Genomic DNA, 24,710 nt, shown 5'->3' on the forward strand with positions numbered 1-24,710 from the left:
TTCTGCATGGAGCACTGGGTGTTATGCACAAACAATGAATCATGGAACACTTCATCTAAAACTAATGATGTAATGTATGGGGATTAACATAACAATAAAAAAAAGCATGCCCTTAAATGTTTGCTAAGTGATTATAGGAGTACTAACCAGGTGTCTGAAATAAAAATGTCAAAACTAAACTTACCACTGTAGGCTCTATTTCTACAGATGGTCTCCCCTTTGTATCAGTCAGGATGAAGTAGGACGTGTGACAGTAACAAGCAGCGCCGAGTTCTCCAGCATTAATCTTACTTCTTTAAAAAAAAAAGATTTATTTATTTGAGAGAGAGAGCACATGGGGGGGGAGCAGAGGATGAGAATGTCCAATAGACTCACTGCTGAGCACAGAGCCCCATGACCCTGAGATCAGGGCTTGAGCCGAAACCAAGAGTCAGATGCTCAACCGACTGAGCCACCCAGGCGCCCTATTCTTATTTCTTGCTCAGACTCTATACCCGGGGCTGGTCCACAGAGGGGCCCCTGCTCACAATGACTCAGAGCCTCAGTCTGATGGAGCAGCTACCATCTGGAATACTCCTGGTCCCTCTGCCTCAGGAAAAGTCCCTACAGGAACACAGGTAACTGCTCTCGCCCAGGAGTGACCCACACGTGTCAGCTCACGACACTGACCAGAATTAGTCACACAGCTCCCACCAACCACACAAGCTCTGTGCGGGAAACACAGTTTTATGGCGCATCCCAAGGTGGCCAGAAGCTGGAAGGCAGGGGTCTGTAGCTTTGTCCTCACGGGTCAGCCTCGTGGGCACAGTGCAGGGCAGAGTGGATCCAGAGGACCCACAGAAGACACTCAGCAGGTGACCTACACCGCGGCACCTCTCCAGCCGAGCCCGCTGGCCTGTTCCATCTCCCTGGCCACAGTCCAAATAGGGACGCTCAACTCGGTCCGAGCCACCGACCCCCAATGCTTCCTCCACCCACTTGGAATCTCTGTGACCGTTAATCCTCTGCTCCTGCAGTTTCTGGTGGCCGCTGAGACACATACCGTGTCCACCCCGTCTGAGTCTTGACGCGATTCAGTTTAGGGAGAGTGTTAGGTGGAGGAGTGTGTGTGTGTGTGCGTATGAGTGTGTGTACCTGCAATGACCGTTAGGAAGCTAATCACAGTTAACCCACGAGGGAGTTTGCTGACTTAATGAAGCCATTAGCCGAAGACCATTCTGAGAGAGAAAGTGTGAAGACTGAGCTCTGAGCACATTACCTGTAATGAACCTGAAAATGGACTTGGGGAATTTCTGTGGTATTCTTAGCATCCATAATGGCCAGTGTGGGGGCCGCCAGATTGCAGCCCCAGCGTGGGAACCCTGTGGACCCAGGAGCAGACCCGGCAGAGGGTTATTTAACTGCTGGCTGGTGGGCACCAGCTTCAGAGAGAGGCTGGGACTCTACTCATGACTGGTGACTCTTTCAACTGTGCTCTTGTTTAATGCAAAAGGTCATTTCTGTGTCAGTTGCTTCCCTGGAGAAGGAAGTGAGAAAATCTCTTTCCTTACAACTCCTGCTTCAAAGGGGAGCGGTGTTTCTGGAGAAACAGACTTTGGGAGGAATTGGCCCAAAGGTAAAAGGTGCTGATAGATGTCCCAGAGCCACAGACTTTTTTTTTTTTTTTCATTTGTCCCTAAAAGGAAGGATGACAAAAGTGCCTCCAGACTCAAAAGAGACAGTACGTACTTTATCACTTTGAACATCACTACATGTGTGGGAGATGTGATGCTAATCATTTTGCATGAAGTCAGAGTGAACGGGATGAACCGAAGGCCCCAGAGCTGCGATGGAATGGCTCCCGTGGGCAGCGGAGGAAGAGCCTTTGGTTGGCATAAAAGTCTGCACGAAAGACGTCGCCCCAGCTACCTGGTGTGCACCACCAAGGTCCAGTGATCCTGGGCATCAGGGGATAAAAGTGACTGACTCACTGATCTTGTTAGCCGCATGGGAATCTCCTCACTCCCTCTTCCCATAGTGAACTTTTTCCTGGGTAAAGTGTGTGAGTCACAGGGCACCATCCTCCCCTGCACAAGGGATGAGCATTTAGCCCCCATGAGACCAAACAGACTGCCCGCCCCCCCCCGCCCCGAGGACGTGGATCCTCAGCAGGGGGCCTCGGGGAGAGAAACGGCTGAAGCTGTTCGCTCCACTCCACTCTAGAAATGCTGCCCCTTCCTCCCGGTTTTCAATATCCTGGAAGCGGATCAGAGGCCTGCCTTTCCAAGGCCTGCTGCAGCTTTTCCTTTGACCCTGGGAGTGGCCCAGGACCCAGCTGATAAGAACCTATGTTAGTTCCCAGTCTATACCAGATTAATACCAACTTAACAGATTACAGTTCTGGGCATTGGAAGTTGGAAATGAGTCTTACGGAACTAAAATCAAAGTGTTAGCAGGGCTGGGTTCCCTCTGGAGGCCATAGGGGAGGATCTGTCCTCTTCCTGCTCCTAAGCCCCCCGCCCCATATCTCCTAGGTCATGATCATATCCCTCTGACCTCTGCCTCGGTCCCCTCCCTCGCGCCCTCTTCCTCCGACCCTCATGATCACCTCCTATAAAGGACTCTCACGATTCCTTTGGGTCTGCCCCAGATAATCCGGGATAATCTGCCCATCTCAAGATCGGTCACTTAATCACTGAAAGGCCCTTAGACCATGTAACAGAACAGACTCACCAGTTGTGGAGATTAGAGCTTGTGTATCGGGGTGGGGAGGTGGGTTACTCCACCGACCACAGCACTTTCTTGCTCAGACTAGCCAGAGTTCATTTCTGTTGCCTACAACCCAAACCCAACCGATGCATCACTTCCACTTGGTCTCTGCAAAAGAAAAAAATATATATCTCAACCGTTGCAGTTGGTAACTAAGAAGATGATCCTAAATAAACTAAATTGTTAAATGTTCTTGGAAAATTATCCCAAAGAATGGCCTTTTTGGCCCAAGTTCCCAAGGGGAGGGCTACGGCGTCTTGTTCTCAATGAGGACCACCTGGCAAACACTTTGGAAGGTTCCCCTTACTGTTCAAGAACACTGACTAGCCCCCTTGACCCAGGTATGTCTGCTTCTTCTGACAGGACACTGAAATTCTGAACACCGCCATTCTCACGGGAAAGACGGTAGCCCTGCCCATCAAGGTGGTCTCTGTGGAGGAGAACAGCGCCGTGATGGATATCTCGGAGTCGGTGGAGTGCAAGTCCACAGACGAGGATGTCATCAAGGTAAGCGCCCCCATTAATCATCGCACTAGACTGACGGGAACTTCCCTTGGGCATCCCATTCACTAAGAAGGTTCGGCCCCCAGAAATTAGAAATTCAACTGGTTGGTTTATGTACACCACACTTCCAGTCACTCCACTAAATTTTCCCATTTTGATTTTTCCATGTTCGCATCACTCCCAACCCGGTGTTCATCAAGTATGCCTTGGACTGTGGTTCAAACCCCGAATATGCACAGTAAGCAAGCGGGTGATGGCGAGGGGGGCAGTGGTAAGCCAGACGCGCCCTGGGCTAGAAGGACGGCCCGTCCTCGGCTACTGCTACTTGTGGTTGTGAGTGAATGGGAGCTCTGCCCTGCTCTCTCTTCAGGAGAAACCACACATTTGGATCTTATGTAAAGATCGCTTCCGTTCCCGCATGGGCAACCAATTAATTTTTTTCATGGGCAAAAAATACATCTGCAGTGTGAGTCCAGCCCGTGGGGCAGCTGTTGGAACCACTGATAGGGCAGACCGTGAACCCTGGGTCCAATCCAGCCCCCTCTCTGCTGTGTAAATAAAGTTTTATTGGAACGTGGCCACTTAAACCTATTTCTGTATTGTCTGTGGTGGCTTTTCCATGACCACAGGAGGGTCCCGCTGTGGTGACAGATGCCATCTAGCCCGCAAATCTAACACATTTATTATTTTGCCTTTCCAGGGGCAAGTTTCCCTAGAAAACCCCTGCTCTAGAGTCCTCAGTTTCTTGAGGAAATGACCCTAAGTCTTGGTCTTTCCCACCAACATTTGCAGCGATAATGTACCCACAGTGCTTGCCCAAGGAGTAAGACAGCATGAGGGCTGGTTCAAGCCAGAAATGAACTGTTTGGTCTTTCTCCAGATGTTTTGTAATCCTGGAAACACACCCAGAAGAAAACATAAAGCACCAAGGCAAGCAAGCAGATAATGCTTTTTTTCCCCTTAAATAGGGTCTGACACGTAGCGTCAGCGTCTTTTCTCTGGTGTTGCAAGCAGCACGTGTAAGTCGGAGAGAACCGTACAAACCGCTGAGTGCGGGGATTAGGGCGGAAAGATCCTACCCCGCAGACGGCAGCCCCCGCTCGGCCACCACTGTCCACTGCTCTCGGCGCCTCGAGCAGAGGGCGGCGTGCAAGCGCTCTAGGTTATGACAACCTCCCGGCGGCGACAAGGGGTCCCAGCAACACCAGGAGAGTCTCACGGCTTTCTGACAGTTGCAGGCAGTGTCTCGAGGAAGAGGTGCTTTTTCCTAATTCCCCCAAGAGTGATTTCTGTGCTGATGGTGGCCCCCAAACCCACGGCACCTTACAGAAGACCGGAGAGGCCTGTGGGAGGAGCGGGGAGGGCATGAAATTCTGAGCCACGCTGTCCAAGAGAAGCAACGTGGGCCACGCATGTGGCTTAAATGTCTCCAACCATCACATTCGGAAAAGGAAGAACGGGTGAAGCTAATTGCTTTAAATGCACGTATTTAACCCATTATATGAAAAACATGATCATTTCAACATGTGATGAGTATAAAAATGATGAATTTATTGGCACCCAGTCGTCCGAATCCAGTGTGTACGTAGTAGGGCCCGTGTCCAATGCGACCCCACTTCAGGGCTCCCCAGCCCCCGGGGCGAGCGGCTCCTCCATTGGACGCAAAGGTCTCACCTCAGGGGCAGGATTTCGCGATGTCGGCACTACGGATATTTTGTGCTGGGTAATTCCTGGTTAGGGGGCTGTCCTGTGGGCTAAAGAACCACTGCTCCGAGGAAAACATGCTCTGCTTCTGGCTGGACAGTCACCCCGCTTACCCCACTTTCTTGGCGAGGCCGAGGGGGGGAGCAGGCCCTTGGCTGGATCTGGAGCCCGCCCTCCCCAGCCACAGTCACACACCCCGTCCTCGGCGACCATCGGTCTTTATGACCGGTTTGCAATTCCCCTAAGAGCCAGGACCCCTGGTAAGGAAGTGGGACCCTTTGAAAGGACACGTTCAGGCTGATGACTTTTCTAGGTGGGTTCAAAAGTCCATCTGTGAGCCTACAGAACCCCCAGAAAGAAGTTTCGCTGCCGTTGTTGACGTAACTACCTTTAGCTGGTCTTAAATGAGTTGGTCGTGGAGCCTTTTCTTACTACTATTTTAGAGAGTAGGAAAAGGGAAAGCTAGTATTACTGGGAGTTCCAGGAATATACTAGAATCTCCCGGAATAGAATCAGTATCTTTAGGGAAACAAATGTACCCGAACTAAAAATTGCCTCCTGAAACGACTTTGGAGTTGGTGCCCCAGGCTGTTGACGAAGCAACGGGTCATCCCGGGTCAGCAGAAGCCGAGTGGGGATGTCGGCCAGGCTTGGCAGACTCGGACTCCGTCCCCAGGACTCAGACTCAGCCCGTGGCTCGGGGTCTGGTGAGGCCAGCGACACTCGCAGAGCTGGGGGGCACCGCTCGGGGTGCCATGGGGGGGCGGGCGGGGAGGGAACGTGTAGTAAGCACCTGCCCTGCAGCAGGTGCATGAGGGTCTGGATTTGGACAGACCTGAGCTCTGTACAGGATGCCGAAGGCTCTGACATGCAACCTGCGTACAAGCTGACAAACCAACCTGCCCCCGTTTGCTGGCGGAAGACGAGACCCCTGGTCGGAGACGGAGGGTGCCCAGTGTTTCTGCGTCTCCTGCCCCGGATGCCTGAGCTCGTCTCCCCACGGGGTCATGCCAGGGGCCACACCAGGGACCCCTGCACACATAGGATCAGTTATGAGAGAAGAGCCCTGGGCTTCGGGGGCCTGAGTCTTTAATAATGGGCTGCAGACCGGACCAGGCGGGCACCTTGATCTGGGACGTCTGGCTCCCAGAGCTGTGGGAGCCGTGTGCGTCTGAGGCGCCCGGTCAGAGCGGCCGATGGACTGAGGCAGAAAGCCCACCTGTCCTCCTCCACGGAGAGAGACGGCACCTCTGTCATGCTTGGCCACGCACGTGCATGGCCTGGTGCTTTTCAGGGGGACCCTATCTCTGCCTTCCGAGGCTGCTTGCTAGATGGGCGTCCTTGAAAAGACCATTCAGACAAAGGCAGTCGAGACTTTGTTTGTAGGATGTGCAGGAGAACCACGGGGAGTTTCTTCCAAAGCTTCCCCGGCTTCACCGTTCTGAGCTCTGCATCTTGGGCAATTCGTACATCCCCTGCCCTGCCCAGTCTCCTTCGGAAAGGGGGACGGTCACGGTCCCTGGTTCAGAAGGCCACTGTGAGGATTATTATGTGTCATCAATCAAGTAAAGGACTTGACCTAGTGGCCAACACATGGAAAGGACTTAACTCTGACCCTGGTTAGCTCAGGGAACCCCTCGACAGCCCTATGCCGTAAGTCGGGACTGCGGGCCGAGCATCTACGGGCATAATCTGTGTGCTATGCACGCCGTTGCTAAAATAATTAGAATTGCAACTTACTTTGTGTGTACCGTTCAGTGATATTTTAGTAAACTTCCTGGGCTGGGTAACCATCGCCGTGACCCAATTTTAGAATATTTTTGTCACCCCATTTGCCGTTAATCCCCATCCACACCCCTCACCCTGGGCCGCCACTAATCTACTTTCTGTCTCTATAGATTTGCCTTTTTTGGCCATTTCATAGAAATGGAATCATACAATATGTGGTCTCTTATTAAAACAGCTCGGCGATCATTTCTAACACATATCTCTTGACGCATCGATGCATATCCATATATAGAACAATAATTTTTTTAAAATGGGATCACGAAACACAAATGTCTTTTACCACAATTTTTTTAAACTGGCAAATCTACACACACACACACACACACACACACACACACCTGTCAGCCCCCAGGGATCAGTGTTGACCTGCCCGCCCCCCTTCTGGCTTTCTCCACGTGGACAGGATCATGCACACAGATCAAACACACAGAGAAGCGTGGTTTGACCCACGTGTCTTGCAGAGATGGGCCAAAGCATTGACACAGCTCTGCCTGTCCCCTCCTCTCGCCTGTGACGCCCCCGACGTGTCCCTGACCAGGTGCCGAGGGTTCTGCAGTGTGCTCGGTGCTCCGCGTTTGGGTTTGCAGGTGTCAAATGTGAGTGGGGGCCTGGGAGCTCCTTGAGCGTCTGTGGGGATGTCCCTTCAGCAGGAGAAAGAGCAGCATCCCAGGGACAAAGACCTTGGGAACAATAATAGGGAGGGGATGCGTGACATGGACGAGCAGCCCCAGGACCCCTGCAACCCCCACGGAGTGTTTGCTGTCCCCATCTGTCCCCACAACAGCCAGCGTCTTCAGAAGAAAGGGGCGTCCAGCAGCCGATGACGGGGCGTGGGGTCAAGGTCCTCTGCAGAGCTCTCTGGCTTGCGGTTCGTGAGGTCACGGGATCTTCACAGCATATGTTGAATCACATGCTGGTTCATTCCGGGAGGTGTACCTGGGCGGTTCTCTAGGCACCATTCTGGTATCGGGGCCTCAGCGATAAGTAAAATACATGGAATCGGGCATCACAGTGACGGAGAGGGGCAGACGGAGCCGAGCCGAGTGCGTGAGGATGACAGGTGGTGGTGAAGGTCGGGGCGGCATGGGGGACAGTGCTGAGATGGGCCTGGGGCGGGGGCCCCTCTGGATGGGGCGGTCTCCGAAGAGGACGCAGTGGGCCCGTTTGCAGGGAAATGACAGCTGTCGATGCCCACCCGTTTGCACCATGCTCCCCACGCACCCCCTCATGCTAAGGGGCAGATGCTGGGGCGCCCCCGCCACCCTCCTGAGGCCCCAGGTGCCGGGGCACCGCCCGCAGCAGGCTGGGGGTGACGCGACTTCGAGCATCGTGACGGGATTTCCGGCGCAGCCCGCCTGACCTCCAGGGCACGGCCCTGCCTAAGGCCCCCGGTGCTGAGCTCACAGGAGGGCGTAAGGCGACCAGGTGCCCAGCTCTCCCGGGGCCCGTGGTGCCTGTGTTCATTCCAGGACGGGCAGTGCCATCTCGCTCGGGTAGAGGCCTCAGTTTCCCCCGGGCCCTGCTCCTGTGGGCCCGAAACTTCTCTACTGAAGGAGGTGTTGATCCACAAGCTCCGAGTTGTTGGGCAGCTGGGTCTGTGAGGCCCGGGGCAGAGTGGGCAGACTCTCCCTGGGAGGGAAGTGTGCCCCCCACCCTCACGCCCGAGGGCGCTGGGAGAAGCAGCTTTATCTCCAAGAGGCAGGGGGTAAAAGCAAACCGAGGACCTCAAAGCAGTTCCTGGAAGGCAGGGGGCCGGGCGGCAGGCCCAGCCGAGCCCCTTTCCGGCTGTGTCTGTGCTGCCAAGTGAGGATGCTCCGGCGTGAGCGGCATCCCTGGCACCAGAACCCCGCTGCGGAGACTCCAAGTGCAGGTCAGGTGCACGCCCGCGCCCTGCCAGCGCCTTCCTCCCGCTCCCTTTCCGTCCCCTGCGAAACCGCGAGACACCCGCCCTCACCTGGGAAGTCTGTTGCGTTCCCGTGGTGCACGCGGAGCAGGCGGACGGTGCTGCCCATCCGGGCAGACCCAGCATGGGGGTGCTCGCCCTGGGCCGGTCGTGCCCCCCCGGGGGACACGGGGCGACGCTCGGAGACATTGGCGTTGTCGTGACTCAGACAGCGGGGCCTACTGGTGTCTGCTGGCCGGAGTCTTCGGAGTCGCTAAACCTCCTACCGTGCCCCGGACAGTCTGATCCCAGAGAAGCATCCCGGCCCAGATGTCGAGAGCCCCAGGCCTCGGGGTTTACCATCACAATTGCGATTTCCTCTAAGAACAGGATCCTGCCGGATATTCTGGTTTGGATTTTAAGTAGATCACCCCGGCAACCCTGAGGTCAACACTATTCTAAGCTCATTTGGCAGATAAGGAGACTGAGGTCCAGGGAGGTGGAGTGACTTGCCCAAGGCCACACGGCCAGTAAATGGCAGAACCGAGATGCAAACCCAGGTCTGCCTGGTCACCGGGCCGTATGGTCTGTGGCGTCTCGTGCGCTCGGGCGAGGCTGAGAGCCCGCTGCTCTCCTCACAGCCAGGTGTCAGGATTTGCCTAAGGCTGCGCTGGGCAATATGGCAGGTAGCTACCTACCACGTGTGGCTATTTAAATTAATTAAAATTAACTAAAGTGGAAGCTTCAGCGCCGCAGCTGTCCTCGTGAGGCGTGGGGCCTGGCTGCTGTATCGGATGGCGCACCCACAGGACGCTTCCAACGTCACGGGAAGCTCTACGGGGAACGCACACCCAGAGCCTTCACCCGGTAGGAGCCGTGGGACACCTGCATTCTGACGGGAGCTGGGGGGGCAGAAATGGATGCCCGGGACCGGCCAGCAAGGAGCAGGTTGCTCTGACCCTCTGTCTTGGGCTACAAAGAATAACTGTCCTCATAAAAGACCTTTGCAAAAGATTAGGCCATTTATTTGCGAGTCAGATTTTACTGGAGCCAAGAGAGGCTCCATCTGGGTTTGCCTAATGAGTAACAGAGGTTTTGAAGCCCCAGGAATTCTGCAGCTGGGAGCGCGGCGTAGAGGGGTGCAGACTTGGCTCCCAAACCCCCTGCCCCTCTGCGGCCTCTCTGCTGAAATCAGCTCGACAACAGGGATTTGGTGCCAGGCAGCACCTTCCCAGTGCTCCATCCCACAGCTCTGTCAAGGATTCCGTGCTTGCTGAGGGAGGAAGACTCTCCAGTTGGCTTAACGAGTAAGGGGAGAAACTCTTGTGCGTGGCAGGGCTAGGCCAGTGTTGGAATCGGCCGCAGGTGGGTTCACAAGTCAGTTTCTCTGCATCTCTCCTCAGCTCTGCCTTCACCGGTGCAGGTCTATTTTATTTTTGGCTTTCTGTCTCTTGGCTCAGCATCCTTTGTGCTGCTTGAATTCTCAGACAAGTTGTCCTGTCTCAGGATGGCTGCAAGTGGCTACAGAACCTTATTTTTGCATGTAGAATTCCAGCAGAAATGAGCAAGTGCCTTTAGTCCAGCCTGAAAAGCTCCTGAGATTCCCTCTGATTGCGCCAGCTTAGTTCATGTATTCACCCCTGAGCCAGGCGCTGTGGCCAGAGGAACGTGAAGCTCTGTTTGGATTAGGTCGTGGTCACATGACCCTATTCTTGAGGCCGGAAGTGGGGCTTCATCCAAACCTCTGGACTGATGGGCGGGAAGTGAGGATCCTACAATGAAACAGGATCTGGGGATACAGGGAAGAGGACAGGTGCCTGGAATGGGGCTCCTCCCCTCCCCTCCCCTTACCCCTTGTCACCCGGCCTTTCCCTGTCCCAGGACCTTCCTCCCATTTCTTAATTTGGCCTGGGTTAGGAGGAAGGGCTGCTCCAGCCCCGCCCGTGAGCTGCTTTCCCTCCTTGGTTTTTCTTGGTGACATTAGTCAGAGCAGGGACCTGCCCCGATGGAGCCACTGGCCAGGAGTAGGGGGTGCAGTTTGACTTCTCTGGGAGTCTCCCAGCAAGTCTGTGTCCCTGGTTCTCCGAGGAGGACGTGGCCCTGCGGGTGGCTGTTGAAGCCAGCGGGTAATTGGCAAGGAAGTGGACATCTGGCGTGTGGACAGCATGAATGGAGTGTTCCCGAATCAGAAGAGGAAAACCCCCATCAGATAAATACAGCTGACTTGCTTGAGACTCGGACCAGCTGACCTACCAGCTCCCTCTGGCCCCCAGCTCCCAGAGGGGAGACAGGTGTGGTCGCGACCAGGGCGCCGGGTCCTGGGGCCCTAGGACCGCCCTCCCGAGACGCCCCCGTCCGTCGTGCGGCTGGACTGTCTCCATGCTCACTGCCGGGGGACCCCTGTGATCCCACCCTCTGCTCCTCACTCCCAGTGACAGAGTGACAGCCCCAGGTTCAGGCGGCTGTCCCCCCACAACCCCCCAGTTAGCTCTGTGAGGCCTGGGGGCTCAGCGAGAAGCCGTGGGGCACCCAGTCCCATCACCACAGGACTGCCCCGTGGCTTGTGTCCTGGATCCCAGCCCTTTAGGATCTCAGGTGACATCACTGGAAGAAAGGCAGACGGCTCCCTGGGGATGGGGGTGCTGGGGACTCAGCACAACTACTGGAGAGAGAGGTCTTCTAAGACTGTGACTCTGGAAGCTTCTTTCCACGCTCCTCCTCAAGGCAGGAACAACCAAAGCCCCTGCAAACACACTTCTGGGGCTCAGGCGGTCCGTCTGCCCGACCCTCCGCAGATGCCCCATCCGCCGGCCTGGCCTGCCCGCCCGCTGTGTGCCAGGCACTGGGCTAATTCCTGCATGTGCAGGATTCTGGTTTAATTCTCCTGGCAGACCTGAGATGCTGACGTCTCCCTGCACCACATGCCCCTGCCTGCCTCCCGCACGCGTCTCCTCGCACCTCCCCCGTGCTTCTGTCGTGGGCGTTTGCCCAGAGGGTAGATACTGAATTCGCGTCCACACACGCGATGGGAACTGTGTCAGCGGCGGGTGCGCGCCTTGGAGCTGGACCGCGGCGATCTCCTCGCGCTGTGGGCGTATATCATATCAAAGCATCAAGGCGGACGTCTGAAATACATACAACTTGGACACGTCAAAGGTATCTCCGTTAACTCTCAGAGAACACCAAAGAAGGCTTTTTTTCCCCCTTCAAAAAACCATGTTGCTCCTACCCGTCCACGGCGGGGCACGTGCTCAGGGGACGGGGCTGCGACTCTGCTCTCCCAGTCACACGGGTTCCGGTGCGTGCTGGCGTGAGACCGACTTCCGGAAGGAGAGGAAAGAAAGCAGGTCTAATAGGTCTCTCGTCGGTGAGCGCCTTGGCACGGAGACGTCACAGAAGGAAGACCGCGTTATCACAGACCTCAGGCAATGTCTTCATATCCATTGTCCTTTCTGATTCCGAAAGTGGAAGAACAGAGATGACTTTTCACCAGTTGTATTGTCAAGGATCATTAAAAAAAAAGAAGCAGCAGCAGCAGAAGAAGAGCCTTTCTGGAGCTAAACCACGGCTGTCACATCCGAGTCCGAGTATTCCTAGCTGTGTGACCTCGGGCAAGTTGTTCAACCTCTCTGTGCCCCAGTGTCCTCGCCTGGAAAGTGTTTGCGTGCGCTCAGCACAGAATCAGGCATACGGCAGACACTGCATAAATGGAAGCTCTTCTGGCCGATTCCCTCTTCCTGGGAACTTCCGCCCCCGTTCTCCCGAAATGTAACCTCCTGAGAGGAGGCTCCAGGCTCTCACTTCCCGTCTCCAGCACCTGGACACGAGCCTGGAGCGCAGCAGGGGCGCGGGAAGTGTTTGCTGAAAGGAGTCCTCGGGCGGCGGATGGAGACACCGCGTAGGGCCGGGCGGTGTCTGCCACACGTCACAGGTCTGCTGCCCGCCACACAGGCCACGTGGCGCTCCCCTTCCCTTCCCTTCCCTGCGCCCGAGGGCCCTGGCCAGTGTCCCCACCCGGCCTCCCCTCCCGGCCTCTCTCCCTCTGGCCTCCTGGCCTCCACTCCCCTCGGCACCTGGCCCCACCCGGCCAGGCCTGGCCCAGCATAGCCACCTCTGCGAGGACAGGATTCCTGAGCCGAGACCACGTGGCGTGTCCAAGTCTCGGCCTCATCCCTCACGGTCAGCTGGACAAAGTGCGAGTTATCGCTGATCGGATTTCTGCAGCCGTGGGAATCCCGTTCGGCCTCCACGGTGAGGGGCAGGAAAGGAAAAGAAGGGCGGCCCAGAGCTCGTCTCAGAGATGCTGGCCGGCCCCAGGCCCCGCCGGGCCCCTCTCCTTGTTTGCCTGCAATGTGGCAGCCGCCACTGTGACGCCTTCAGCCACGAGGGATCCTGGCCTCCGGGAAATGGGGAGCTTCCCTGCGGCCGCTGTGGGGGAAGGCCTCCGGCACGCGGCAGCCACATGGGCCGGCAGGTCCGTGGGAGACGGGGCGCGGAGAAAGGAAAGGGTCCTAATCCCAAAGCTGGGTCCAGGGAACACCACGGCTCCGGGACGAGGAGCACTCCACGGAGGCTTCCCGAGTCCACTGTGTCCTTCCTAACCCTGGGAGCAGGGCTCCCCGTCTTCCCTTCCTCCCCACCCTCCAGCAGTCTCTCTGCCTCCTGAGGAGGAGACACAAAGGGATAAGATGGGGGGACTGGAGCGAGGACAAGGGAGGAGGGAGCACGGAAGCCCCTGAGAGTGATGGGCAGACGCACCTGCACCCACAGGCTTAGCTGAGTAACGCGGGGAACTGTGCTGCGTAATAGACGGCCCGACGGCCGCTTGTTTAAGCAGTGATCGCTTATTCTTGCTCCTGCATTTGCAGGCCGTCTGGTCGTCTGCAGGCTCAGCTGCGGAGGACGCCTCACTGCAGTGGGGTAGGACAGGCTCCGTGGGTCTCGTTCCAGGGTGGTGGAGAGGTAGCCGCGACCTCAGGGAAGAGCCCCTCGTGGCAGAGCGCACAAAGCCTGCCGGAACACACGCGGGGCCTCTAAAGCCTGAGCTGGGACTGGCCTGCTGTCCCTTCTGTTCACATTCTCCTGGCCAAAGCTCATCACAGGGCCAGGGCCACATCAGCAGGAAGGGGAAATAGAGTCCGTCCACAGTAGGAAAGAGGGAAGGATCAAACTAAACAGCTCCGTCATCACAGAGCTGGTGGACATCAGGGTTGAGAGCAGAGGCGTGGGGTTGACTCCCTGTGTGGCTCACTGGCTACCTGCTGTGTGATGTTGGGCGAGTTACATCACGTCTCTGTGCCTTCAATTCCTCACTTGAAATATGGATAGGATTCAAAAGATAAAGTAGCCCTCCCTCGTGTGTTCACGGCGAGAGTTCAGTGAGATCATCCATGTGAACCTCTCACAGTGGCTCCTGGCTTAGTGTAAACGCTCAGCAAATGTTTGCTGTTGCTGTTACAGAGCATGCAGTCACCAGTGAAAGCCCGCCTCCTCGTGCACCTGTCCATGCATGCACCTCTGGGTGCCCCTGGGCACAGTGGGGGCAGTGTGGGACCCGGTAGCCCTGAGTGGCCCCTCCAGTAGGAAGTGTGTGGTGAGCCCCATACCTGAGCACTAGGTACTATTTTAGGCACTGAAAAAACACTGAACAGTGAACAAAGCAGTCAAAAAGCATCCTAGAGTTGATGTTCTAGAGAGGACAAATAATAACCATAGTAAATAGGTGACGTGCATAGCGTATGAGAGGGTAATAATGATAAACGAGAAGAATAAAACCAGGGAGGGGTCTGGAGTTGCGATCTGAATACAGATGTGAGCGAAAGGGCTCTGGGGAGCATACGTGTGGGTGAGGCAGCGTTTCTCAGCCTTGGCACCACTGGCATTTGGGATCTGCTGATCTTCGTTGGGGGCTATCCTGTGTGGTGCAGGAAGTCGAGCCGCAGCCCTGGCCTCAACCATTAGAAAGCATTCGCACGTCTTCAGCTGCGACAGCCCGTTCCCACAACTGAGAAGATCTCCAAGTCAAATGCCCCCTGGGGGACACAGTGGCCCCTGCTTGGGACCCACTCTGTTGAAGACCTAGAGGAGACGAGGAACAAATCGCATAGGCAAGTGGGGGAGGAGCCTTCAGGCAGAAGGAAGAGCACATGCAAAGGCCCTGCAGCAGGAAGACCAGCGGGGGCTCAGGGAGCAAGGCGGGAATGCATGGAAGATGCCTGGGAGAGATGCCAGGCACACATCAGGGAAGAGCTTGGACTCCTTTAAGGATTTTGCCAGGGTTGAAAAGCGTTCTGTGATTCACACAAAGTGCTCCACGTTAGCCCCCGATTAAGAAGATGGGAAAATGTTGAGAAGAGGTCTCTGGGTTGGAAATTCCTACTCGTCCTTTCAGATCCCTCTACCTCCTCCTCCCGCTCTTTGCGGTCGCTTTACCAGGCATGGCCATCCCCAGTTCCCCCCTGGCTGCGGCCGTGGGTGGCTCCCCTGGACGGGGAGCGGGGGGAGAGACGTCAGTACGTTCATCCCTCTGGGCCCCTTCTGCAAGCTTGTGGGTTGACAGCAGCTGCACCCTCCGCCAAGGTCATGGCTCCTGGAGGCAGGTGTCTCAGACAGGCGGCGCCCGCGCTGGGCTCCGGTAGCTGCCCCTCACCTGGCCTTTCCCCGGTGACCTGGGGCTGCCGTAACAGATGGCCGCAGACCGGGCGGCTTTAAGCAATGCTCTTCTCCCCCCGTGCCGGAGGCCAGCAGTCTGAAATCAGGCGCAGGGCCCTGCTCCCTCTGAAGGCTCCGGGGGGCTGGGGAGGTCCCTGCCTTGCATCTGCAGCTCCCTGTGGCCGCAGTCCTTGCTGTTCCCTGGTGCGTGGCCGCACCTCTCCGTCTCTGCTGGCGTCCCCACATCACCCTCCGGGTGCTTGCCTCCACATCCTCCTCTCCTCCTCTGCGGACACCAGCCCTCTGTGGCCCACTCCAAGCTGGTATGACCTCGTTTCAGCTGATGACATCTGCAAAGACCCTATCTCCAAACCAGTTCCCGGTCTGAGGTTCCGGGTGGATGTGGATTTTGGAGGACACTCTTGAACCCTCTCCCCACGTCTGTCTGGCATGGTGTGCCATCTCCTGCTAGTTTCCATAGCCCTGCCCACACCTTTGTACAGAGTCCCTTTGTCACACTCTCCTCCAGGTGGCATCTCACGTCTGTTTCCCGCCCAGATTTGGACTGATCCAGCCCGTCCAGCGGGCTCGTTTGGGATGGGCCATGAGACAGATGGCCAGGGCAGCCTGTGGACAGGATGCAGATGTGATCCCTCCTGGACTCGCCGGCCAGTGGCCTCTCTCCGCCCCTTCCTTTCCCTGCTCACCTGCCCGCAGGAATGGAGAGGACCCCCAAGACCCCCGTGCCATGAAGGATGACTTCCAAGCCCCAACCTCAGGATGCTGCCTGTGAGGACAACACCGTCAAAGCCGTCTGTCAAATCCGCCGTCAGCAGGTGATAGCCCCACCCGCCTCCCACCGCGGGCAAGCCACCTCCTCTGCGAGCCCCAGCTCCCCAGCTTCCTCTTCTACTGGGACCATGATTGCTGCCCGGAGCTCCGGAAAGGACAGAAATGAGGAAAGCACATGGCAGATACAAGAACGCATCACTGCTGCACAAGACCATGCAGTATTTTGTGTGAACAGAGCAAGGCCACAAACTCAAGAGCACAAGAAATGTAAATCTGATTTTTTTTTATCTGAATTTAATTTCTATTTCCAGCCCCCGGGCTCCTCAGTGGCAAAAAACAAAAACAGAAAACAAAAAAAACCTAGGAGTTTGATTTCCAAACATATTAAGTTTGAAAGATAATTAGAGATCCAAGTGGAGATGTTGAATAAGCCACTGGGTTCTGGAGGTAGGATTCTGGGAGCCATTCATAACTGAATGATTATAGTCGTGGAAGGAATGTGTTATGGACTGGATGTCTTTGTGCGCCCCCATCCCAATTCCCGGGTTGAGACCCTAACTTGCAATGTGATGGTATAAGGGGGCGGGGCTTTGGGGAGGTGACAGGGTCATGAGGGTGGAGCCCTCATAGAAGGGATTAGTGGCCTTAGAGCAGAGTCCCCAGAGAGCTCCCTGACCCCTTCTGCCCCGGGAGGGCGCAGCAAGAAGGTGGCATCTGTGAGATAGGATGGCTCCTCACCACACACCGGGTCTGCCGGCATCCTCCTCTGGGGCTTGCAGCCTCTGGAGCTGTGAGAAACAACCGTCTGTTCTTGAAGCCCCCAGGCTGCGATATTCAATATTCCATTACAGCATCCCGAATGGATGAAGACAGGAAATAGAAGATTCCATGGAAACAGAGGAAGGGCGATTGCATTATTTCAAGGAGCGAGTCTCCATGTGTGCTCTCCAGACCTGGAGCATCAGCATCACCTGGGACCTTGTTAGAAATGCAGATGTGGGGTCCCCCCCAGACCTGCTCAGTCGGAGACCCTGGGAGTGGGTCCAAAGGTCTGTGTATTGACCTGCCATCTGGGATTTTCTGTTGAGTTTGGAACCTGCTTAGCTGCTTTTCCAGACAGAAGTCACATTGGATGTCAATGGTTGACCAGCAGATGGCTTTGCCCTCCCCACAAAAGTGGTCCCCAAGCGGTTCCCCGTGGGAAGGAGGCAAGCGATGTCATCAAGAAGCTGCCAAGGGTCCAAATGACAACAGAAGATGTCAACTGACCACGTGTTGCTGAAGCAGACCCACCCTGGCCCCTCCAGGTCCTAAGAGCAGACATCAGTGGCTGGGTCAGTGGCCACCATGCATTTGGACTGGATAATTTAAATGCCCAAGTGGGCAGAGGCCAGTGGACAGCTTTCTCAGCCGGTGGCCCACCCATCATGAAAGATGATAAAGAGTCCCAGAAACGAAGCCAAGGGACTAAATAGATTCCTGTGGGGTTTTTGGTTCCTATTTTGCAGATAAGCCAGCTCATTTTGTGATATTGTGGTTCTCACTTGTAGCCACTTAGGAGATGATTAATGCATCCCAAGGCTTCCCCAGACATTTATGACACCTTCAGGAATAGCAGTGACAACGGCTCTATCATGCACCACAACTTCATACCCTTGGCGTTCCTCAATTATTTATATATTCTGGAGCAGCCAGGCTCCCTCCCACCAGAGCTCAGGAAGGTAATAAATGAGCAAAGTCAATGGTCTGTAAATTACAACATTGATTAAAGAAGTGATTACTGATATAACTCTTGCTCGGCTATTATGCTAATGCCTACCCAGATTCAGGGCAGTGTTTACATGCTAATGGCAAGTCTGGGACAGCGACTAAAATTGGTTTCCACCCTTAATCAGTAGGTAAACATTTTTAAGCCACTCTTGACCATGAGTGAGAAGATCCATCCATGTGTTCCCCTCCCAGCTGCTCCTGCCACTGTCCCCAGCAGATGGAGGAAATTCTCTCAGCCCAGCCCTCACCAGCTGCCCTTTTAAGCAGAAGCAAGAGTTGGAGATAAAAATTAGACCCAGAGTAGCCATCTGTAGTTCCCAGAAACTGGGGAAGGAGAGGGTGATCATACGAGTTCATTGCTCAACATCGATGTGATTTAACTGGGTCCACAGACTCCCAGAAGGAGACACTGCTCCTTCTAGAGTACATAGTCCTGGCAAGAGACAGATAAGCAAATTGGCAATTATAGCTTAGTATGGTAAGTGCTATTTGAGGAGTCCACGTTTGACTTCATTAACTCCAAAATGTTATGCAAAACTGTATGTATATGCATTTCCATATCAAGAATTAGCTTGACATGTGTTCTCAAAGGAGTCGGTGGCCCCAAAAAGTTAGTAAATACTGCTTGAGAACTTTCTGGAAGCTTTCAAGTAAATGTCTTGCATTTCCACTGCTCTTGGCTCCATCATATCTCAGTTTCTAACCACATCTCCCCTCACCCAAGATCCTTGTTTGGTTGTCCTGAAGCAGGCATCCCCATGAAGAATGGGTTGTGTTCATTCATCTATCCACCTGTCCACTCCTCCATCAACCCACCCATCCACTCATACGTACATTCACCTATCCATCCACCCATCCATCTGTCCACCCACCCACCCATCCACACACACAAACATCCATCCATACATACATACATACATACATACATACATACATACATACATACATACATTCATCCACCCATCCATATACCCACCCATCCATCCACCCACCCATCCATCCACTCACCCACCCATCCATTCATCCATCCATCCATCCATATACCCATCCATCCACCATCCATTCATCCACCCATCCATATACCCATCCATCCACCCACCCCCCATCCACCCACCTACCCATCCACCCACCCACCCACCCATCCATCCATACACCCTTTCATCCATCCACCCATGTACCCATCTATCCATCCATCCACCCACCCATCCATCCATCCACCCATCCACTCATCCACTCATCCATCCATACATTCATCCATTCATCCATCCACCCATCCACCCATGTACCCATCTATCTACCACCCACCCATCCGCACACCCAAACATACATACATTCATCCATTCATCCATCCACCCACCCACCCATCCAGTCATCCATCCACCCACCCATCTATGCATACATACATTCATTCTTCTGTCCATTCAGTATCCACTCTGCTAAGCTCCTGCTTCATGAGCATCTCCTGTATGGAACCAAGAGATCAAAGATTTTAAAAGATGTACTTCTTTCTTCAAGGATTTCATAGTTTGATGGTTGATCTGGACACATGGGGCCAGTATAAATCACATTTTACCAACTTGAATATGTAAGACAGTCATGTCATTTCTTGAAAACACGAGTTGATTTCTATTCTCAATTTTCAATTCATTAAGGCTACAGAACATAATCCCAGTCTGATTTTCAAAAGACGTAACTATTGCCAAGGCCTTGGGAGAGGGGGGCTTCCAGTCTCCAAATGTTCTGCTTACGGTCCCTAGAGGCATCTGTTACCAGTCGGAGTTACCTTGGATATGGTCCAACCGCTGTCCGTGGTGCCCCTTCCAGCCCACTCCCAGGGGACACAGGCATCTTCCTGCTGTTTGTTTGCCACGTGAGAATGTCCACAGGACTGTGTACAGATTCATCTCCCTAAGGGTTTAGTCTTTAGAGCACAAAATCTTAATGCTTGCAGACTTTTATTTTATTTTCTATGTGTTTATCTTGCTTTGTGCTCTGTCTCAGCCCTTTCTGAGGTAATGATGTGGTAGGAACGAGAAAAGCAAAGGGAGGAATACAGGGGGAGGGGACATAGGTTGGTAGTCACTAATGCGATGCATCTATTCACAGGCTAAGCAGTTCTAATACAAATATATAAATGATCCCAGGGGGTTGGGGAGGTGCCTGGCCAGGCCAGTAAGGAAGAAAGGATGTTCTTAGGCAAAGGGAGCCTCATATGCAGAGGCCTGGGTGTCTCAGACTGTCAGGATGTGTGTAATCAGAGATCAGTGAGTCAGGCTGCAGAGGAAGAAGGTAGCACAAGCCCTTCAGATCCTGGAAATTTGCCTTGGGTGTGTTTCATTTTGTGAAAAGACATCAGCCTGGGGAGCAGACACCTCTGGTGGCCACTGAGAGTTCAGGTTCGGCTGCAGCTCACTTTGTGATTGGACCACATTCCACCTCAGACTACTACTGTTTTCTATCCCAGGGTCTTCTCAGATGCCATGGGCTAGTGTGTCAGCCTGGAAATGCCAGGGGGTTAACACACAGGGGCGGTGAGAGATGGGAGCTGGTAGATAATATTCCTGTCTCTTATCCTTCAGGGGGACAATTTTGTAGGCTTTCATGAGGTTCCAGAGAAACTGATCCACAGCAAAAAAAAAAAAAAAAAAAGTAAAGATGTAGCTTTTTATTGACTTATCCTCTTTCTCTGTCTCTCTCACTCTGTTCCGCAGCCCCTGCTCCCTGGGGCCATCTCCCAAGTAGACCAGGTACACAGAATACTTGTCTCAGGCTCTGCATCTGGGGGACCCAAAATTAAGCATGTGTGCTTGGCTAGAGAAAAAGATAAATGGAAGAAGAGTGGTTTGCAGGGCCCGGTGACCTCTCCATCCCCTTTTCTGTCCTTGCAGGTGTCTGACCGCTGTGACTATGTCTTTGTCAATGGCAAAGAGATGAAGGGCAAGGTGAATGCGGTGGTGAACTTCACCTACCAGCACCTGAGTGCCTCCCTGCACATCACCGTGTGGGTGCCCCGACTACCCCTGCAGATTGAGGTCTCTGATACAGAACTGAGCCAGATCAAAGGCTGGAGGGTCCCCATTGTGGCCAGTAAGAGGTGAGCCGGGGATGGGAAGACACACCAGAGCCATGATAACAATGGTTTTGTTTACTGACCAGACTGCTGGAGCTAGGACAGGGCCCAGCACATGGTAGATGCTGGTACGATCGTGTGATTACATTCTCTCCAGCCTAACCAAGGCCTGGGATAACCAGCCAGGCAGGAGGCTAAAGAGCAGCAGTATCCTCATCAACCCCAGACCACGTGTGCTCTGCACTTGGGCTTCTCGTAGACAGTCCTGAAAGGGCTTCCCCAGAGTGAAGCGACAGAAGTGATACATTTTTCTAGCCCCTCAGCCCCCAGGGGAATTTGAGTTTGGGGTTCTTTTCTCGAAGTGAAACAGTGATTTCTTTTTCTGTGTTTTATGAACATCCGTGAGCTTGATCAGCTCTGTGCGTTTCAAATCACTGCATAAAATCAACTTGCATTTATACTGGATCATGGTGTTGCTGTTTGCTCTTCAACAAAAAAACAAGGCTCTAATTTGTTCTGTGTGACTCTGGATTGTCACATGTAGGAGCTGAGGTCTTGTTTCCTCAGCTCTGTGGCCCCCTGGTCAGCAAAATGAGTTGTCACGTTCCTGGTGTCCTGCCTGGGATCTTCTGTCCTGAACCCTCGGGGCTGTTTGCCAGAGTCTCCCAGACATGAGCTCTTCATTTTAAGGGTCAAGCCAGCGTGCACTCAGGAAGAGCCCCTGCGCCCCTGGAAGACACTGCATCCCTCTCTCCAAGGAGACCTTGAAAGAAACTGCCTGGACTGCCGGGGGCCAGGGGGCAGCCGTGAATCCGGGCAATCCTTCAGACCGTGAGGGGGTCATGAGGGACCGAGAGAACGAGTCTGCTCTGTGTCCCTGGGGACGGCAGACCTGAGACTTGCAGCCACTTCCTAGCTCTGTGAGCTGCCCACGGTTCCTAACCTCCGCCCCCCAACCCCCAGAACATAAGAACAGCGAGTTTTGCCTCATAGTGTTATGAGATGAAGAGTCCATACATGGGGAGCCTAGAAGGGCGCATCTCAAGAGCGTAGTACAGCTCTGCTCAGTAGACCTTGCCGCAGTGGTGGAATGTTCTAGAACCACGTCCACTACGGCAACCACTAGCATGTGTGGTTGTGGAGTGCTTGCAATATAGCTTGGGTGACTAGGAAATTTAAACTTTTCATTGATTTAGTTCTTATGCATTTAAATGAAATTATAAATAGGCACACGTGGCTATTAGCCACTTACTCATTGGACAGTGTAGACTTCGTCAGTGTTGGCTCTTAAGTCTTTTGTCAATGAATGTCTCCAAGAAAGAGATGTCCGACCCTCTGTGCTGCCCGTGATGAACCCGGGGCTCCTGTGGGGTCCCAAGGTTCCCGCCCAGGATGCTGTCCCTTGGAGGCAGGCACCCGCCTGGCTGGCTGGTGACCCCGGCGCGTCTTTGAATCCATTCCTGGGACCTGAGAGCTTCTTCTCGTACCCCCAAGGCCCACGCGAGAGAGCGAGGATGAAGACGAGGAGGAGCGGCGGGGCCGTGGCTGCTCCCTGCAGTATCAGCACGCCACTGTGCGCGTCCTCACCCAGTTCGTGGCCGAGGGCGCTGGCCCGTGGGGCCAGCTGAGCCACCTGCTCGGTCCTGATTGGCAGGTCGACATCACCCACCTGGTTGCAGGCTTCATGAAGCTGGAGGAACCTCACGTGGCCACCCTCCAGGACAGCAGGGTCCTGGTCGGGCGGGAGGTCGGGATGACCACCATCCAGGTAGGGAGCCAGAGCCCGGGATCTCTGCGTGCTCGGCACCGGACACCATGCCGGGCACTGGGGGAGGCTCGCGGGAAGGGTGGGGCATTGTGCCCAATTCCTGGCCCCCAGGGTGGCATCCTCGGGACACTGGAAGGTGAGCCTGGACCAGCTCTGTGAGTCCCAATCTTCTTACAAACAGAATTGAGAAGGTGGTGGCCACACAGCCTTGGCACCCGCATGTTCCCTCTCTCGACTCCTGCATCCTCCGCCCCCGACACCTTCCAGCACTCCCTGTCCTGCCTCTGACTCCCCACACTTCGTCGCACTGCCCGCACATACACCTCCTACACGTCTCAGAAGCCGCCGCCTCCTTCCCTCCCTGCTGCACCTGCCCGGGACCCGGGGAAGGTGCCTCCCTTCTTCCCTTAAAGCATCTAGTCCTTCTGCTGTGGATTCATTCAACAAACGCTCTTCAAAGTCCTTCAAAGTCCTATTACCCTATTACCCTGTTCAAGGAAATGCATAGTATGGTGGGATCTCAGATCAGAAGGGAGGGAGTGGTGAGCCTTTTCCAAAACCCCTCAAGTTCTGCCCCACTGACTGCACCTACTGGGGCTATCATTCTGGATCCTGAGACCACAACCGTATGTGGGAACGATGGGAACGTTTCCATCGTTTCACCTGGAGATCTCAAAGGCGACGTTTGTTTTATGAGAGGCAGCCAAAAGTAATGTTTCAGCAGAGGATACATTGTGCTGGGGGTCTGGCGGGGGGAGTAGACTGTTTATAATTCAGTTCTCACCAGTTAGTTCCATAGTTCATTTAGAATGTGATTCAGGTTGCACAAAGTCAACTCGTGTGTGACTTCTCATGAGCCCAGTCAGGATGGCCATGTGCAGTGAATCAGGTTGTGCAGTGTACAAGAATGCCTCATCAACATGGGAGGGGTCGTTTCCTTCTAAAAATAGAATGGATTTTGACATTTATTGCAATTTTGCAACAGACAGAACTAAAGTGTCTTGGGGAAGGGTGGCTTTATCTGATTCTTGCAAAGAGGCATCGTGGGGGCTGGTGCATCTATCCTGAAGAAGGTGTGTGACTCCTTCGCCCTGTGTTCTGGACCCAGGCCCAGGGCAAGGCGGAAGTACTGCTGGGGAGATTCCCACATCTGGGAATATTCTGTCCTGCCAACCCCACAGGTGCTGTCCCCGCTGTCCGACTCCATCCTGGCAGAGAAGACGGTAACTGTGTTAGATGAGAAAGTATCAGTGACGGACTTGGCCATCCAGCTCGTGGCTGGGCTGTCGGTCACCCTCCACCCCAGCACAGAGAACAGCAAGGCCATCACCGCTGTGGCCACAGCTGAGGAGCTGCTGCGGACCCCCAAACAGGTAGGGGCCTAGAGGCCAGAGGTGGAGAGGGGCAGGGCAGTCGCTGTGCTGGACTCAGCAAGAGGGGCGGGGGGAGGGAGGACCGGGTCAGAGAAGCTGAACCACGTTCCAGAGCACAGTGACCGGGGTGTGAAATCCACAAGACAGCGTCTTCCCGGTCCTGGGCTCTGATGACCGGGGGTGACAAACTTAGTGGCTTAAACAACACCCACTTATAAGCTCAGCTCTGTGGCTCAGCTGGGTTCCAGGCTCAGGGTTGGCTGAGAGCAAAGCCAGCATTCTGGGGACCAATCGGCCTCCCTGCTCACCCACGTCTCTGCAGTTCTGTGACAGGTGTCCGTTTCTTTGCTGACGGTCCCCCAGGGGCCTCGCTGAGCTCCCTAAGGCCACCCGTATTCCTTCTCACTTCCCGCACCCACATTATCTTCAAAACCAGCAACGTGCATGGAGGCCTTTACATCTTTACATCCATGTAAAGCATGGATGCTTTACATCTCTAACCTCACCTCTGGCTCACCCAGACCATCCGGGCAGATGACCCTAACTGCAGGTCAACTGTGTCGCATAACAGAGCATAATCGTGGGAGCGGCATCTCCTTATAGCCCAGGTTCCGAAGATGAGGGTCATTCTAGAAATCGTGCGGCTGCATGCAGACTTTG

General features: G+C 54.5%; 1 protein-coding gene across 1 annotated transcript in view; it reads left to right on the top strand.

Moving 5' to 3' along the window:
• LOC102747909 (transmembrane protein 132C) overlaps window positions 1-24,710 on the top strand; it is a 64,572-nt gene that overhangs the window by 34,538 nt on the left and 5,324 nt on the right. The window contains exons 2-5 of the mRNA XM_081802412.1: window positions 3,112-3,255; window positions 20,728-20,933; window positions 22,404-22,677; window positions 23,859-24,050. Of these exons, the coding sequence (XP_081658538.1) occupies window positions 3,112-3,255; window positions 20,728-20,933; window positions 22,404-22,677; window positions 23,859-24,050 (816 nt within the window). The remainder of the gene's footprint in view (window positions 1-3,111; window positions 3,256-20,727; window positions 20,934-22,403; window positions 22,678-23,858; window positions 24,051-24,710) is intronic.

Source organism: Leptonychotes weddellii, chromosome 13 (genome assembly GCF_054177405.1).
Source record: "Leptonychotes weddellii isolate Sample4059 chromosome 13, ASM5417740v2, whole genome shotgun sequence".
NCBI classification, from domain to species: Eukaryota; Metazoa; Chordata; class Mammalia; order Carnivora; family Phocidae; genus Leptonychotes; species Leptonychotes weddellii.